Source organism: Gymnoscopelus braueri, assembly GCF_963280865.1.
Source record: "Gymnoscopelus braueri genome assembly, chromosome: 17".
Lineage (NCBI taxonomy): Eukaryota > Metazoa > Chordata > Actinopteri > Myctophiformes > Myctophidae > Gymnoscopelus > Gymnoscopelus braueri.
Window position 1 is genome coordinate 23,146,332 of NC_137617.1, and position 16,218 is coordinate 23,162,549.

General features: G+C 39.6%; 2 protein-coding genes across 9 annotated transcripts in view; one reads left to right on the plus strand and one right to left on the minus strand.

Moving 5' to 3' along the window:
* Positions 1 to 2,316, plus strand: part of mpp2b (MAGUK p55 scaffold protein 2b) — a 72,326-nt gene extending 70,010 nt beyond the window's left edge. For all 5 annotated transcript variants that reach the window (XM_080455526.1, XM_080455525.1, XM_080455527.1 and 2 more), the window contains one exon: positions 1,130 to 2,316. In XM_080455526.1, coding sequence (XP_080311652.1) covers positions 1,130 to 1,306 — 177 coding nt within the window. In that variant the 3' untranslated portion in view covers positions 1,307 to 2,316. The remainder of the gene's footprint in view (positions 1 to 1,129) is intronic.
* Positions 2,317 to 2,423: 107 nt separating this feature from the next.
* On the minus strand, positions 2,424 to 15,220 carry abi3b (ABI family, member 3b). Of its 4 annotated transcripts, XR_013934873.1 has the most exons (9): positions 14,946 to 15,220; positions 13,233 to 13,394; positions 11,152 to 11,334; positions 10,617 to 10,681; positions 9,804 to 9,890; positions 7,766 to 9,597; positions 6,345 to 6,388; positions 5,544 to 5,763; positions 2,424 to 5,070 (listed from the first exon to the last, which is right to left on the minus strand). XR_013934873.1 is itself a non-coding variant. In XM_080455529.1 (6 exons), the coding sequence occupies exons 1-6, from the start codon at positions 15,078 to 15,080 to the stop codon at positions 9,147 to 9,149; spliced, it is 1,083 nt and encodes a 360-aa protein (XP_080311655.1). In that variant the 5' UTR covers positions 15,081 to 15,220; the 3' UTR covers positions 5,863 to 9,146. The 4 variants fall into 4 exon arrangements, 1 of the variants encoding a protein (XP_080311655.1); XR_013934872.1 differs by having other exon boundaries at positions 6,345 to 9,597; positions 9,804 to 9,887; XR_013934874.1 differs by having other exon boundaries at positions 6,345 to 9,597.
* Between the last annotated feature and the right edge of the window lie 998 nt (positions 15,221 to 16,218).

Here is a 16,218-nt window from a genome sequence, read left to right on the forward strand (position 1 = left end):
CCTTCTGCTCAATTGTCTGATGATTGCATCCGTTCTCACACGATCAACTCAACTGTTATCCACATATCCCTGATTGGGACTCTGCCATTAGGACCTTTAAGCTTAATTTAGACTCTGCCGTACAATCGTATCTGCTCTTGTCGACAAATGAGGCGCAGCTCGCGGAGCTAGTTCAGGCAGGCAACTCAAGGGAGTGCGCCATCCAGATCAGGTGACCAGTCACATGCACTCTTCTCCTAATCTGGATGGTTATTTAAGCTTCTTTGCCTACCTGCTCATTCTGGCTTCTCTCTCTGGCTGCGCTGTTGTACTGCTGCTGTCATATCCTGCCGTATCTGCTGCCGTCGCTTAACTGCTGTATGCTGCTGCCCATGAATATTCTTAATCCCACCGCCTCCCCGGCATCCACCTGTAGGCTCTGTTTCTAGATCCCCATGGGGGTCTTTATTCATTCCCTGTAAATTCTATTTGGCATGTAACATTTATTAAAATGTTCATGCTTACAGGGAATGAATAGATTCAGAGCCCTGACGCCAAACTATGCTTCATGTATGCTAAATATATATTCTAATCTAATCCAAGAGTTGTCTGACTGAAATTACACCTTTGAACAACAGAGTATAAATCAGGCTTTAGAGTTTGGTAAATCCTGCCTAGGGTGCTTACACTTTCAAATTCGCTATAATTTTTCTAATTTGTGTTCTGAAAACAAAAAAATATTCTTATATTGTTCTAAAAAAAAATATTGTTGTTTTTTGTTTTTTGTTTTTTAAAATGTTCTATTTACCTTCAACTCAAATTGTTTACGTGATTGGGAAACTTTCACACTGATTAAAAGTGCTTTTTTATAGACTAGCATTTTTTATAGACTAGCTTTCCTGTGATTCATCACCAGTCTTGCTTTTCCTTCACCATTTGTTTTATTATGTTTATTATTACTGTATTTTATGCTTTCTACATTTATTTATTGCATTTATTCATTTATTGAATTTTGTTGATTGTTTTATTCACTGCTTTATTCTAAAAGCACCACGCTCACCTTGTTTTGGAAAGGTGTTCTACAAATAAAGATTATTATTATTATTATTATTATTACATGATTATTATCTCACTGCAATACTCCCGTCAGGACTCTGAGCTGAAGAGGACGGTGGATGAGAGCGAGCGGATCCAGCGGGCATACGGACATTACTTTGACGTCTGCATTGTCAATGACGGCCTGGAAGTGGCCTTCCGCAGCCTGCGGGTGGCACTGGACAAGCTGTCCACCGATCAGCAGTGGGTGCCTGTCAGCTGGGTCTTCTAAAGGGCACTGAGACATCACCAGGAAAAGGGGTGAAGGGGGGCCAGAAGTCGAAGGTTGTAGGAAGAGACGGCATGGGTCCTTGGTAGACCTTGGTAGACCATGTTTGGTTAATTGAGCTTTGCAGGTGGTCTCTAGAGCGCAGCACAGGGTTAGCGAGCCCGATTACTAGTTGGCGGTTTGAGGAGACGGGGCCAGTCCAATTTAGTGCAGTGGTTCTCAAATATTTTATTTATTTTGTATTTTAACCCATTTAGACCTATTTAAACTATACGTCTTTATGCCTTCCAACCCGGGACAGCGTCTTTGTCATTTTAGATGTTGCTATATATATATATAGCAACATTATTATTTTATTTTAAATACAAATGTTACGTTTTAGAAGGCTTTAGAAGGCGTTTTTAGAATCGGCCTCAGGTCTAAATGGACCCATATAACTCTGAGAGTGTACAAATGGAACCGCCCTTACTGGTCCATTTGGTTCCATTTGTACACCCTCAGAGTTACAGACCTGTAAGAGTTCATTTGGAACCCCCTGAAGGAACCCTGAGGGTCCTTGGACCCCACTTTGAGAACCACTGATTTAGTGCAATGGACCAGCCTCACATAGAGTGTGTATAACCTTTTAGAGCTCCTCTGTCACCCATGATGTCAAGACGTATTTCATTTATATTTATAAAAAAATTAATCAATGCTATTGGTAATCATTCAGAAGTCTTCAGAGCTGACTGATGCTTCGAACCCACCAGAAAAGCACCGGCACACGCTTTCTTATGCGCACGGGTTTGTGCGCTACTGTTCTCGCCAAACATGGCCACAGCGGGACGTCTGGTCAATATAATCCAATGAGAATGTTTGTCTGCGCAGACAAACTTTTTCTTCCGCCCAGAGCGGAAAACAAATCTTCACATGCGCGAGTGGAGCTTTTGTGGGCGGCCAGTGACGGTGTTGATTTCGTCGACTAAAACTATGACGAAACATGTTCGTCGACTACCTTTTTTCACTGACAAAAACCAAATAAAAACTAAGCTATGATGACTAAAACTAAGACTAAATAAATATATTGACAATTTCGTCAACAAATAAAAACTAGACTGAAATGTTATGGAGGGACTAGTGGAGAAGATATCCAGTAGAACTAAAATACAACATTTTATGTTTGTTTGCGCTCCGGTGTTCCACTCTGAAAATAGCAGATCTACAAGCTACAAGTGAGCTTGTAGATAGGCTATTTTCAGCGTGCAACCAAGTGTAAAATCAGCCATTACGACGCCATCACGGCACCGCCAAAATACATTTTAGTCGACTAAATCAACTGAAGTTTTAGTCGACTAAAATCTTATGATATTTAGTCTACTAAAACTAGACTAAAACTAAAACATTTCAGATGACTAAAATATGACTAAAACTAAACACAATTTTATTCCAAATATGACTTTAACTATACTATGACTAAAACTGAATCAAAATGTGCTGTCAAAATTAACACTGGCCAGTGAGAACGGCTGCATTCACTAACATGGAGCGGAAGAAAATCAGCATCCGTGGCACCGTGCGCTTATGCTGGCACGCCTGGTGGGTTTCAAGCGTGAGTTGAATGAGATATAGTGCTATAGTGTGAGCAGTTGGGCTGAGTGTATATTACTATGAGTGTGGAAGTGGGGTGGTGTATGTTTTACACACAGTGCTTTGCTGAGGGTTTAGGGGTGTCATCATCAGTCTACCTGCAGGAGGTAATTGGTTCCCAAATCTTTATGTAGTGTAATGTTTACATTGGATTGGTAGTTTAAAGACAAATGGTTTAAAGAGAGGTACCAAATGTCATATTTATATTACAATATGTATATTTATGTATATTTTACTGTTCGAACATACAATATGACTGTGTCTATGTATGTGTATATATATGTGTGTATATATTTATATGTACTGTATATGTATATACACACGATATATGTATGTACTTTTTCTTTTACTGCGTGTCCTTTGTTGGGAAAACTCAACAGCAATATAAAGAAAACACACAACGATTTGTGTTGCATACTGCACAGTGCACACTGTACATACTGTATGAACCTAATTTAGAACAATGGAAGAGTCATCTTTGTCCTGGATTACTGTTTCAGTGCACTTGTCTTATTTTGACAATACTATTTCATGTTTTATTCTTCATTCAGTGTTTATTTGATTTTGTGTACTGAATGCTATTTGCCTGTTTTTGAAGATGTGCCTCTTCTAAAGAAACTATTACTGAACGCTCATATGACTATCGATTTGTTAGCTAATACTTTGTGAAGGCCCACAGTACTTTTCAACAGTAGGCTAAGTTATGTTTTAGAAGCTGTAAAATGCTACCACCCAACAGCGTAGACAGGAATAATCAAAATACATTCCGTAGAATATAATTTTTATCCGATATGCAAGTCATCAAAGATTTGGCAGCGGCTTCTAACTCTTGTTTTGACTACCTTATACCTAACCTGTTTCAAAAGCCAAGTGTGCACTATATAATTTCTACATAATCATAGAGCGCTTCACCAATTATTCATGTATATGTTCCTTCATTATGAAGAAAGAATAAGAGTGCGGTCTATTTATTTGGATATTTATTTTATTTGTCCCTCACAATTGTAAATATTGTATTGTAACAAAAGGTATATATGACATAGAGAAAATACTTTGGTGCTTTGATGACGCTCCCAGTGTATTGATGTAGTTGAATGACTACAGAGCACTGTCATTTTTGATGTTCATAGAAAAAGACATTAAAATAAATCTAAATATTCAGGGCAATGCCTCTGCCTTCAGTTAACAGCGTAACTTTGTTATTTTTTTTGCATTTCTGTTTTATTTCGACAGTGAACCGACAGGAAAGCTGTGAGGGGGTAACAAGCAGTAAAATGTGGTACAGTATGCACTCTTATGAGGTGAGCCACCAGGGCGCACTGCATAACTTTATTTTCAATCAAAATAACACATTATACAGTAATTTATATACCTTTACAGCAATAGCAAAATTTCCATCATATTAACAAGATATATTTTTCAATAATTCCTTATTTTTCAGTTATTCCTCTAATTATCTCTTCTCTTTTGTGGTGTTGTAATTGTACAATATATTGCAAAATTAAGGATCAACACATTTTGTACCAAAAAAACTGCAAAAGTTTTAAAGTGAAATGAAATACAACTACAAATTGCCTTTTGGCCTAAAGGAGGCACTAGAGGAAAGACATGTTAAAATCATCAGGGGCATCATCTGGGAAGCATGAAGAGCAATCCAGCCAGTAGTGTTTTGAAATATGTTGTCCAAACCTGCACAGATCGACCCCTGACCTCACGAAACCTACAGAGAGTCGCTGTCGGGTGGAAAACGTATATGTCCAAAACCGTTACTTTTCAAGAAATGGAACAAAGATTTTTCAGAAATAGCAGATCTACAAGCTCCCAACGCATCGCGACGTACACTGTTGTTCGTTGTACACGAATGACGAAGTTGGACATTAAGTGACGAAAACAGATAAAAAGTTGAAATACGGAGATACTAGGTTTCTGCCCAGCGGGCCGACCAGATGTAACCTTTGTCACCTTTTTTCTGCATACTTGTTAGCCCCCCACTAGAGGACTCTAAGGATGGCTGTGTCGTTCAGTCGGTCTGTCAAACACTGTGGAGATGAGAGGTGTGGTGCCAGAGGCAGGTTTATAGGATACATCCCATAGTCAGGCGGTGGCCCCCTTGGCTGAGGGCTCCTCAGTTTAGGGTCAAACTGCATGGGGAAAAGAAGCTCATTGTAATAGCAAATAGTGTCTTTTCTGTAATCAACAATATAGCCAATCTCTTTGTCTGTCATCATCTGTGATGAGCGACTTCTACATTCTAATTACTTGTATGTTCCAGGTGTGTAGTAATAAAAATACATGTTTTTTGCTCTTTGCACGTCATATGGTTAGGGTTTCCTATCCCACAGTAAGCGCAAAATGCACCATATGAATATGGTCATGTATTACAATGGTTCTCAAACCTTTTAATGTCAAGGACCCCAGTTAGTAGTACATATTAGGCCACGGACCCCCATAACTCTGAGAGTGTTCAAATGGACCCTTAAGGATCCATTGGTTCCATTTGCACACTCTCAGAGTTACAGACCTGTAAGGGTCCATTTGGTTCCTAACTATCACCATTTAAATGGGGACCCTCGGGTCCCTGGACCCCTCTTTGAGAACCACTGAAGTATCATACCAGTGCGTATGGTGGTGGGTGGTCTACTGTGCTGTAGCGAGGAGGGAGTCTGTTGGTGTGTCTGTCGCCCTCTTCCTGCGTAACAGACAGATTGATGACACAGATGGAGGAGGGCCTGTCAGCTTGTGCTGGCACGGCGCCACGGCTTGCCCATTGCCTCCTGGCGTGCATGTAGAGGCAGAGTAGGATCATTACTATGAACACCATCAAGACAGGAAATCTGGGGGAATATATTTACATTTCAGAATCTGAAAGACTTTATTGTCACACCTTAAAAATATTTTACAGAAAAAGAAGGGTGACATTCATTTACCTGGGCAACATGAGATAATACATCAAATGCATAGAAATAGTAATCTAGGATCATAAGTAAAACCAAGAACCTATCATCAGTCTAACAGTAGGATATCCAAAAAGATTATCTGTACATTGAAACTATACACACTATAGAATGCCAGGTCAACTGTTTACATAACATGCTATCTAAATTACATTTTAGCCTTTGCATAAGCCTGCAAGGTCGGTTAAGGTGGAGTCTGAAGAGGTGAATCTTCAGATTACGGCTGAAGATTGGGAGTGATTAATTTAGAAATCTTCATATTTACTAAAGACTAAACATCACATGTGCATGTATATATGTATATATAAATGATATATCAGTGAACATTATTCCTTGACCTTATTCAAAAGTCTGATTGCTTGATTAAGTTGAGTAAGACTAACTCAAGTGATCTCCGAAACCATCTTCATTATAGTATGCATTCTAGAAGCCATTTTGACCTGTTGCTAAGTCATACTTACATGTACACATTGGACATGGCTAGACTAGAAGGTTGTTGACATTACTGAGGAAGAGGAAAAACAATAATTATAGGAACAGCGGATCCAGCTGGTGACAATTGTGACATTTTTAACAAAAGAATAAGGGGAACTTTTGGCTTCTCCTCGGTTAACTCAGTTCTCGTATCAGACTTCCCTTTGCTTTCCTTTTTACAGGTGTTTCAGATGACCCAACAGGTTTACTAACTATACATACAGTAATACTTAACTAAGCAAGATCGCTCTATGACATTGTGTCAGAGGATACATTCAGCAGACTTTGGTCAGTGCAAATGACACTGATCATCAAATGGGTGTGACCTAATGTCACACAGATCAAGACATTTCAACATTTGTTCCCACAATCATTACAAATCGGATGGCGCACCAGTTGAACTAATTGAGTGCTGAATGTGCTATCATGGCGGTTATGAGACCTTACCTGACTAGTGTTATTATAGAATTATTTAAGGAGATATTGCCCAAAAAAACAGACTTTGAAAATGACCTTCTGAATGTCTAAATCAAGACTTTGTGTGCATAAATAAGAAAGTTGGGATAAACACTACCATTATGTAGCAAGGCAATATTCACATAATAAACCATATTTCCTTGATCATATCACTATACAGCATTATACATCACACACACTTAAAATAGTGGAGAAGAGAATATGATCTACTGTATGTGCTTTAATGTTCTGTGCAGTATTTGAGTTAAATGATTGAAGTTAGACCTTAAGCCTGTAAAATAATCTATCATCCCAGCTTTAGAAAACCAAATCCTTTGAAATGACAACGGTTTGACACATGCCACAACATTGAGAGAAATTAGACAACCAGCTAATTGTGAATATATGTTTCTTCGTGAATGTAATCTTACCTTAGTTAAATAAGATCTCAACATGCACAATACGTCTCTTAACCTGAGTGAGTTTTCATAGGAACTTGAGTCACAAAGGAGAGGTTTTATAGCCTTATTGCTCAGTTTAAAGTCACAGCACTTAAAGTACGGTACTATATTCTGATATGCGGAACATTATTGGATGGAACCAACCCTCACATTCAACCTGAATGACCTGAGACTCACCTCCTGAAGAACCCTCCTACACACACACACACACACACACACACACACACACACGTCTCTTGGTGGCACGATAACAATAACTAAATAAAATGATAAGAAACAAAAATAGTGGTAGCCTGAAAGGGAAATGAGAGGAATTGCGGTTGTACTTGTAGGTCTACAGTACATAGCAAAAATCGACTATGTGCACTATTCTGTAAATTGCATTACAGTGAATGGGGTTTGTGACAAATTATTCAATTGATTTACCTCAAAGACTGCTGTCTAGAAACTTTGAAAAACAGAAAGACCTAGCTTTGAGATACAGTACTTACTCATGTGCGATCATGGCATTTCTTTCTTTCTTTTTCTTTTCTCTCATTTGAAAAATCGAGACAGAGCGGCAGAAGTTTGTAACTTGGAGATTGTGGCTAGCTATTTACATTCAGGCAGTGCACATAAAATGTAATCTAATTGCTCAATTTCACACCCAAGTCTATCTCCATGCTCGGTTGTCAAACCTATTTACATCCCATGAAGAAATAATCAGGGTGTGTGTCCTGCTGTGATTATGTGTCAGAGTTGCATAATGTCTGAGATTTTCTGCAGGTATTCTCATTGTGTGGGCACTACACTAGACTTTGAGCAGTTCTTACTGACAGATCAACACAGATGTTCAATAATCTAATGTTTAGAATTATTTTGACCAATTTTCTGATTCAAATTACCTAAATTGGGCCTAATATTGTAACTACTGTTGTAATTGTAATATTTTTGAGAGGCTCAGCTTGTTTGAATATAAACATATTAAAAAAAATCAATTGTGCTATTCAAATCGTGTTTGGTTTGTCTACAGTAGTAGGGTAAATTGCTACAGTATTCTGTTAGATAGAGGTTATCTTAAAGTATAATCTGTATGGTGTAGTTGAGCACAATTAACTGTCCAATTATGAGTTTCCTGTAGGGCCTCTCAAATAACAACTATCTCAAGACAAATATGCAACATGAGGCGTTCCACAGCCAGTGACCTTTTTAAAGTAGCAGAGCTTACCTGGGTTACGGTCAGTGACGCAAACAACTTACAGTATCATCAACACTGTTTTTGACACAGTTGGACAGTTGGGAGTGTGAATCACAGTGTTGAATCACAGGGGCCAGAGCCAGGTGAAAAGCCTTTGATGGGTATACATTAGGGGTAAACGTGATTGTCAATAAATGTGGTGATAAAACGATAAATATGTAATGACGATGCGAAATATCATTACCAACCATTGCAATAAAAAGGAGAGGAATAGGGGGGTAATCCACGTTTCAGCATGTACTGTAGCTCAGGAATGCAGCCTCAGTGCTGTTGAAACATGTAGAATGGAGCTCTCTGGCTGCACTCCATGCATAGGAATGTTGACTTTAGAGGGGAGGTGGGGGCGGCACTGTGCTTTGCAGAAAAACGATTTGCCCGAATTAATACTTTGATGCCCGTTTCATGCAACAGCAGCCCAATACGACACCTCTTCATACACAAGTTATTTTATTCATGTTTAGCAAAGTATCTCTCCGCTATTAAGCCTGTACCTGTATGTTTCACATGCCGCTTATACAGTACAATACAAAGCCATTCTATGGCCAACCCAACCGCAAGCACGCTCATGTACACGGCTCACACGGTCAATGTAATGCCTGCAGGAACACATGACGAGGTTAACACTATAATGTTCACTATCGTAGGACCGGTGGAGGTGGAGGAGGTGGTGGTGGAGGAGGTACACCTCCTGATGAAGGAGGAGGAGGAGGAGGAGGAGGTGGAGGAGGTACACCTCCTGATCCAGGTGGAGGTGGTGGTGGTGGTGGAGGAGGTATACCTCCTGTTGAAGGTGGGGGAGGGGGAGGAGGAGGAGGGGGGACACCTCCTGATCCAGGTGGGGGTGGGGGTGGAGAGGGGAGCCCATTATATGGACTGATGGGTGGTGGAGGCGGAGGTGGTGGGAGGCCGGTGGGTGAGGTCATGGAGGGGGGCGGGGGGAGGCCACTGCCCACGGAGGGTGGAGGAGGCGGAGGGGCAGGGAGGCTCGGGTCCAAGGCGGCAGGAGGAGGAGGAGGTGGAGGTACGCTGGAGGTGGATGAGAAGGTGGGCACGGACGGTGGGGCCACTGCTATGCCATGACTGGATCTGGACGGATCAAATAAATACACTGTCAACACCTATGAACAGTTGTCCAAATAGCATTACTGCTTGCATGTAATGAACCTACTAGGATGTTTTTTTAATGCTTTAATTGAGGTGGAATTAAACAAGCATATTTTCTTGTACGAACATATTTGACAATAATTCCTGATTGTGATTGGTTAAGTGCAACAGGGAGGAGCTGTTCTTACCCGTAGCAGTCAGTGAAGCTGGACATGGACTCGCCAGGCACAGAGGGAGGAGCCACAGGACAGTCCACTGGCTCTGGAACTCGACTGCTGAAATGATGGCAGTCAAACGTCAACAAGTGATCCACACACAAAAGTCAGTTCAATAACAGCTTTATTCCTGGAAAACAAAGGTTACTGGTACACCCTCAGGAAAAGGCTTGGGTTATATTGGCGTATAAAAGAATCTGAAGACAACACTATTAAGACCTGAGGCCGATTCTAGAAATGCCTTCTAAATCAGTAGTTCTCAGACTTTCAAGATTTTTCAAAAATGTTCAAAAATAGCAGATGTGAAAGCTCTGCGCTGTGAGTTTGTACTTCTGCTATATTGATTATCCAACACTAAAATCTAAAATGACACGGATGCTTTCCTGGTTTTAATGGGTTAATACAATGCTCTGTGTATTACCCAATTAATTTACAGTAGTAAGTAACACTTCATGAAAACACCTAATACAGCATGTGGGGTTCACAGATTTGTAATTCAAAATTATGAGTGATTATGATACACAAGTATTGCAGCAGGTACAACAGTGTCAGAGTATCATCTACAGTCCACCATGAAGAAAATATTTTGTATTTTTAACCGGAGAAAAGCTGAAAACAGACCCTCTTATAACCCATGCTAGCAGCTTTCAATATCTTACAAAATCCTTTTAATGTTTTGTGATGTTTTATGCATTGGTTGGCTGCTGTGGGTATTGTGTGCACGGCTGCAAACCTTATTTCCTAATTCCCATGGGGGAAGAATTAAAACCTTGAAGTTGAACATACCCGGCGTTGCTCCCGGCACTCTGCGTGCTGTCTGTGGTTCCAGCTCTCGGTCTGGGCTGCTGCACCTGGGGAAAAGAAGATGAATGGAGGTAAAGAGACAAGCCTGATCTATCACTATGCCAGAGTCGGCCATATATCACGTCACAAGTCCAACTGGGACCGCGGCGTGGAAGAGAGAATGCATCATGCATATGGATCTTATATCTAGTGGGAAAGTATTCCGATGATGAAAATGAATGTGAGCATTAGTTTGATGTGGAAAGTGGCACCATCAAGGTTTTTTATGGAGTTTGTTTCGTGGTGATATACGTTTTAATATAAGAGACATTTTAAATCTCACCAATAATTTGTTTTTCCTCTACTACATCTACATCTACGATGTGGGACTATAGAGGCCTAATAGCGGTCTAGAAGAGAGTGTGTTTGTGTGTGTTTTCACAGTTTTTATCGGTTTTAATCACTTGTTGTTATTAACTATTCTAAATATTCTATTAAATAAATTAAACTTAAACCAAGGACCTGGCAAAATCCTCACCTGGTGGAAGCAGTGTCCGATGTTGTCCAGAATGGTGTACGATAAGGGGACTCTTGCGTAGCGGCCATCTGGCTCCGTTCCAGATTTAGGTGGGACCATACACTTGGTGCGAGCCACCTTAGACACAGTAGTGTTGGCTCCAATCTCTCTCCTCGCCACCTTTTCATGATGTATAGCTACAGCCTGGTTGAGACCACAGTTTGAATCATCCTTACTCCATTGAACCAACACATTTTCACTCATATCAGTGGTGGAAAGTACTGTAACTAAGTAAGTAAGTACATGTACTCAAGTACTGTACTTAAGTACAATTTTGAGATACCTTTACTTTACTGGAGTATTTCCAATGTTCTATACTTTTACTTTTACTCCACTATAATTATTTGAAAACTTTACAAAGGTTTTGATTATTATTACAAAACGTACATTAACCACTTCAGCCCTATTTGAACTTACGCTATTTGAAAATAGCCGATCTACAAGCTCACAATGCTTCACTACATATCATAGGCAAATATCACTTTAGCTCCAATACAATTGTTTGAAAACTTTAGTGACTTGTTACTTTGTAGATTTTGGTTATTATTACAAAACATACATTACCCACTACAGCCCTATAGCCTATATATTTCGGCCTATTTGAAAATAGCAGATCTACAAGCTCACAATGTGTTAGAGGTAGACCATGGGAGTAGAGTAGCTCAGCTGGTGACAGACTAAATGTGGTTGATGACCTATTATACAGTGAGTTATGCTCACTGTAGACTACCTAACCTGCCACTGATAAATACAGTCATTTTCTGACCAACAAGTTGGCTGCCGACAACATGTCATTATAACAATCATGTTCTTCTTGACAGACATCTATTTGGTATTCCTAATTAGTGTGTTTTTCTTTCCCTTTTAACCACTTTCAAGCTGACATCCATATTTTGGGCATAGTATAGGCAATTTATTTTCCAAAATATTAAAAGCATTTCAGAATTGTTCAACATAGCATAAATAGCAGATCTACAAGATTGTAGATCAGCTATTTTCCCTGTCATATGTCTCTAGCTTAGCTATATACTGTAGGGCGTAAGTGGTTATAACCACAATGAACATCAGGAGTCTGGACCATGGTGAAGAGCTTGAGAAACAGTTGACATAATCGAGCTCAGATGTATTTAGGCTGTGAACTGATACAGTGGTAGGCTCCACAAAGCCATGGCTCCTAACCTAAAAATAATAATACAAACTTTTGACCAGTGGTGTAAAGAAACCAAGTACATTTACTCAAGTACTGCACTTAAAGGAGTAGTTCACCCCAAAGATTATCAATTACACCCCATGAAGCCTTGAATTCATGGAGTTTTTTTTTTCCTTGTAGAGATCTGCTATTTTCAAAAGATGTTTATACATGTTGTACTTGTGAAATGAGACATTCTGCACAATGAGTACTTTTACTTTGGGTACTATAAGTATATTTTGATGCCAATACTTTTGTGCTTTTACTTGTACGTTGCAGTATTGATACTTTTACTAACTAAAACATGATGCGAGTACTTCTGGTCCTTCTGGCCGATCCACACGGTCACGACTCTTTTCTGTTCTGGCCCCACAGTGGTGGAATGAACTTCCCACTGATGTTAGGACAGCAGAGTCACTGCCCATATTTCGCCGCAGGCTGAAAACCCACCTCTTCAGGAAACACTACCCTTCCTCTCTGTCTGACCTACTTGTTGTTAACTAGTTGTACGAACGCTTGTTTTCTATTGTTGTATTGTTTATTGGATCTTGTTTAGTCGATACACTTATTTGTTTTAGCTCATGCTCATTTGATTTAGCTATTTTGTCTCATCTGTTTAAGGAAATAGGTAGCTGATATATTGCACTTTTACCTTAGCGCTAGGTATACTCTTGGTTGCTTGTTTTTGCAGAAAATGCACTAAAGACTTCTGGTGATTAGTAGTTTTCGTTCCCTACCTATGTTGAATACACTTATTGTAAGTCGCTTTGGATAAAAGCGTCTGCTAAATGACTGTAATGTAATGTAATATAATGTACTCCTTCCATCGCTGCTTTTGACCGTGATTGCTCACCAGTGAAAGCAGATTGACGGAAGACTCCATGTGTTTCATCTGCACGGCCTGTGCATCCAGTAGCCTGAGGTAAGCGGTGGCCAGGCTGTTGATCTGGTAGGTCACACTGGCCAGTGACTGGGTGGTCAACGCCTTGGCCTCTTCAATAGATGCGTTCTCTGCCTGGAAGAGTTCCACGCAGTACCATTATGTTATGCAGTGGTGGAAAATGTACTCACTTTTTTTTTTACTCTAACACAGTGGTTCTCAACCAGTGGTCCGGGGACCACCAGTGGTCCTTGAGGGGGTTCTAGGGGGTCCCCAGCTAAATGATAGATATTTAGGAACCAAATGGACCCTTATCATAAGGATCTTATGTGTCTATAACTCAGAGAGTGTACAAATGGAACCAAATGGACCCTTATCATAAGGGTCTTATGTGTCCGTAACCCAGAGAGTGTACAAATGGAACCAAATGGGCCCTAACGGGTCCATTTGGTTCCATTTGTACACTCTCAGGGTTAAATTAACATTGATTTTACAATATAAATTGGGGTCCCAGAGATAGAAATGCCATTAAATGGGGGTCCGTAGCCATAATGCATGTCACACTGGGGGACCTTGAGTTTCAAATGTTTTGAGAATCACTGCTAGAACCGTAAAAGCCTTCTCTTATGGGGGTCCCTGGTAAATCTTTTCAAATGGGGGTCTGCAGGCTAATAAGTGTCAATTTGGGGGTCCTTCACATGAAAAGGGTTGAAAACCACTGCTCTAACACAATCGCTTATATTCAGCTCTTGAGGCAGCACCTGTTTATACAGGGCCATCACACACACACAATAACACACTAGAACTGATCATATGAGCCAGTGGTGGAAAAAGTAGCCTAGTACACATTTTTACTGAAGTGTAGAAATACTCTGTTACAAGTAAAAGTCCGGAATTCAAAATGGACTTGAGTAAAAGTACAAAAGTATTGGTATCAAAATGTACTTCAAGTACAAAAGTACTCATTATGCAGAATGTTTCATTTCACAAGTTTTCAAATGTATAAACATTTATACAATCTTTTGAAATAGCAGATCTACAAACTCACAATGCGTTGCATCTCGACACATTGTGAGCTTGTAGATCTTCTATTTTCAAATGGCTGAAATATATAGGCTATAGGGCTGTAGAGGGTAATGTATGTTTTGTAATAATAATCCAAATCTACAAAGTAACAAGTAACTAAAGTTTGCAAATAATTGTAGAGGAGTTAAAGTAATATTTGCCTCTGATATGTAGTGGAGTAGAAGTAAAAGTACAGAAATTGGATATACTCCAGTAAAGTAAAAAAATACCTCAAAATTCAAGTACAGTACTTGAGGAAATAGTCTTAGTTACTTTACATCACTGCAAATAGACCTGCATGGACATTGGACCCCACTTTGAAAACCACTACAGTGGGTATAGAATAGCAGATCTACAAAAGCAACACATTGTGAGCTTATAGATCTGCTATTTTCAAAGCATTTTTTACACATTTGGAAACTTGTGAAATGGGACATTCTGCAAAATGAGTGCTTTTACTTTCAGTATGTTTGAATGCCAATACTTTTGTACTTTTACTCAAGTACATTTTGAATTCCGGACTTTTATTGATAATAGAGTATTTCTACATTGCAGTATTGATAAAAAAAAACGTGAGTACTTTTTCCACCACTGCTGGTGTGTATTCTCTCAGTCACTCACCTGCAGGTAGTTCTTCTCGCAGTAATCTGCCACTTTAAGCAGGTTACAGTGGTTCTCAATCAGCCCTTTCTTTGCAGCTGGTGCTTCTTGTAGTATTTGCGAAATAAGCTCTGACAACTTCGTTGGGTCCGCCATTTCTCCCTGTAATCTTTGGTAACAACTTTAAAAAAAGAAAGAAAATAATGATGTTTATAGCAGCTGCTGAGTGAGTATAGGCTATTACTAACCTATCTCTATCTCCGCCGGGAGGGTGAAAAAATTACTTCGGGAAATGTCAGTCGGTCGCAGCGTTGCCATGTCCTCTTAATATAAGCGACTTTGGGCTTGTTTTTCTGTGAAGTTGCTTGTAAACATTGGTAGTTGCGGGTTGCGTTTTGTTTGGGCTTGTTTCTAAAAGTGACAGTGTAGTTGCTTCTTTGGGCTTGCTTCACAATTTTTAAATAATTTCAACTAGTGGTTCTCAAATATTTTCATGTCATGGTGGACCCCCAAATTAATATGTGTGAGGGCCGGGGCAAATACATATTAATTTGGGGGTCCATGGTTAATAGGGGCCCCGCCCTATTAACCCTCATCTGTAAATATTTTGTGCTGCCATAGGGAGCCCCCCGCATACCAGATTTTTGTTGTTAGAATGTTTTCAAAAATCTTTCCAAATATTACATTTTATTTAAAGATTTTTTGAAAATAGCAGATCTACATCGCGACGCTTTGTGAGCTTGTAGATGGGCTATTTTCAATGTATACACTATACAGTTTACGGTTTAAAGTGCTCCTTTTGGACTTGTTTTCCTAGACCTGGTTGCTTATTTCTCTCACGGAGTCTGGCAACACTGGTCGCTCGTAGGGAGGGGCCGCTGCTGAATGCGGAATGACCGCAGGCTACGAGCTTTAGCCTCTCAGGTGAGGAACTACCGTCAGTGGTGTAAAAAGTATTCACATTGGTTTCTTAAGTAAAAGTATCAATACTGCACCGTATAAATACTCTTTTACAAGTAGAAGTCCGGAATTCAAAAGTTACTTGAGTAAAAGTATAAAAGTGTTGGTATAAAAATGTACTTAAAGTACCAAAAGTAGAAAGTAGCCTATACTATGTCCCATTTCACAAGTTTTCAAATGTATATATAATGTATAAAAATCTTTTGAAATAGCATTGTGAGCTTGTAGATCGGCTATTTTCAATTGGCCGAAACGTATCTGGCTGAAGTGGTTATATGTATGTTTTTTTGTAATAATATAAATAATCTACAAAGTAACTAGTACTAAAGTTTTC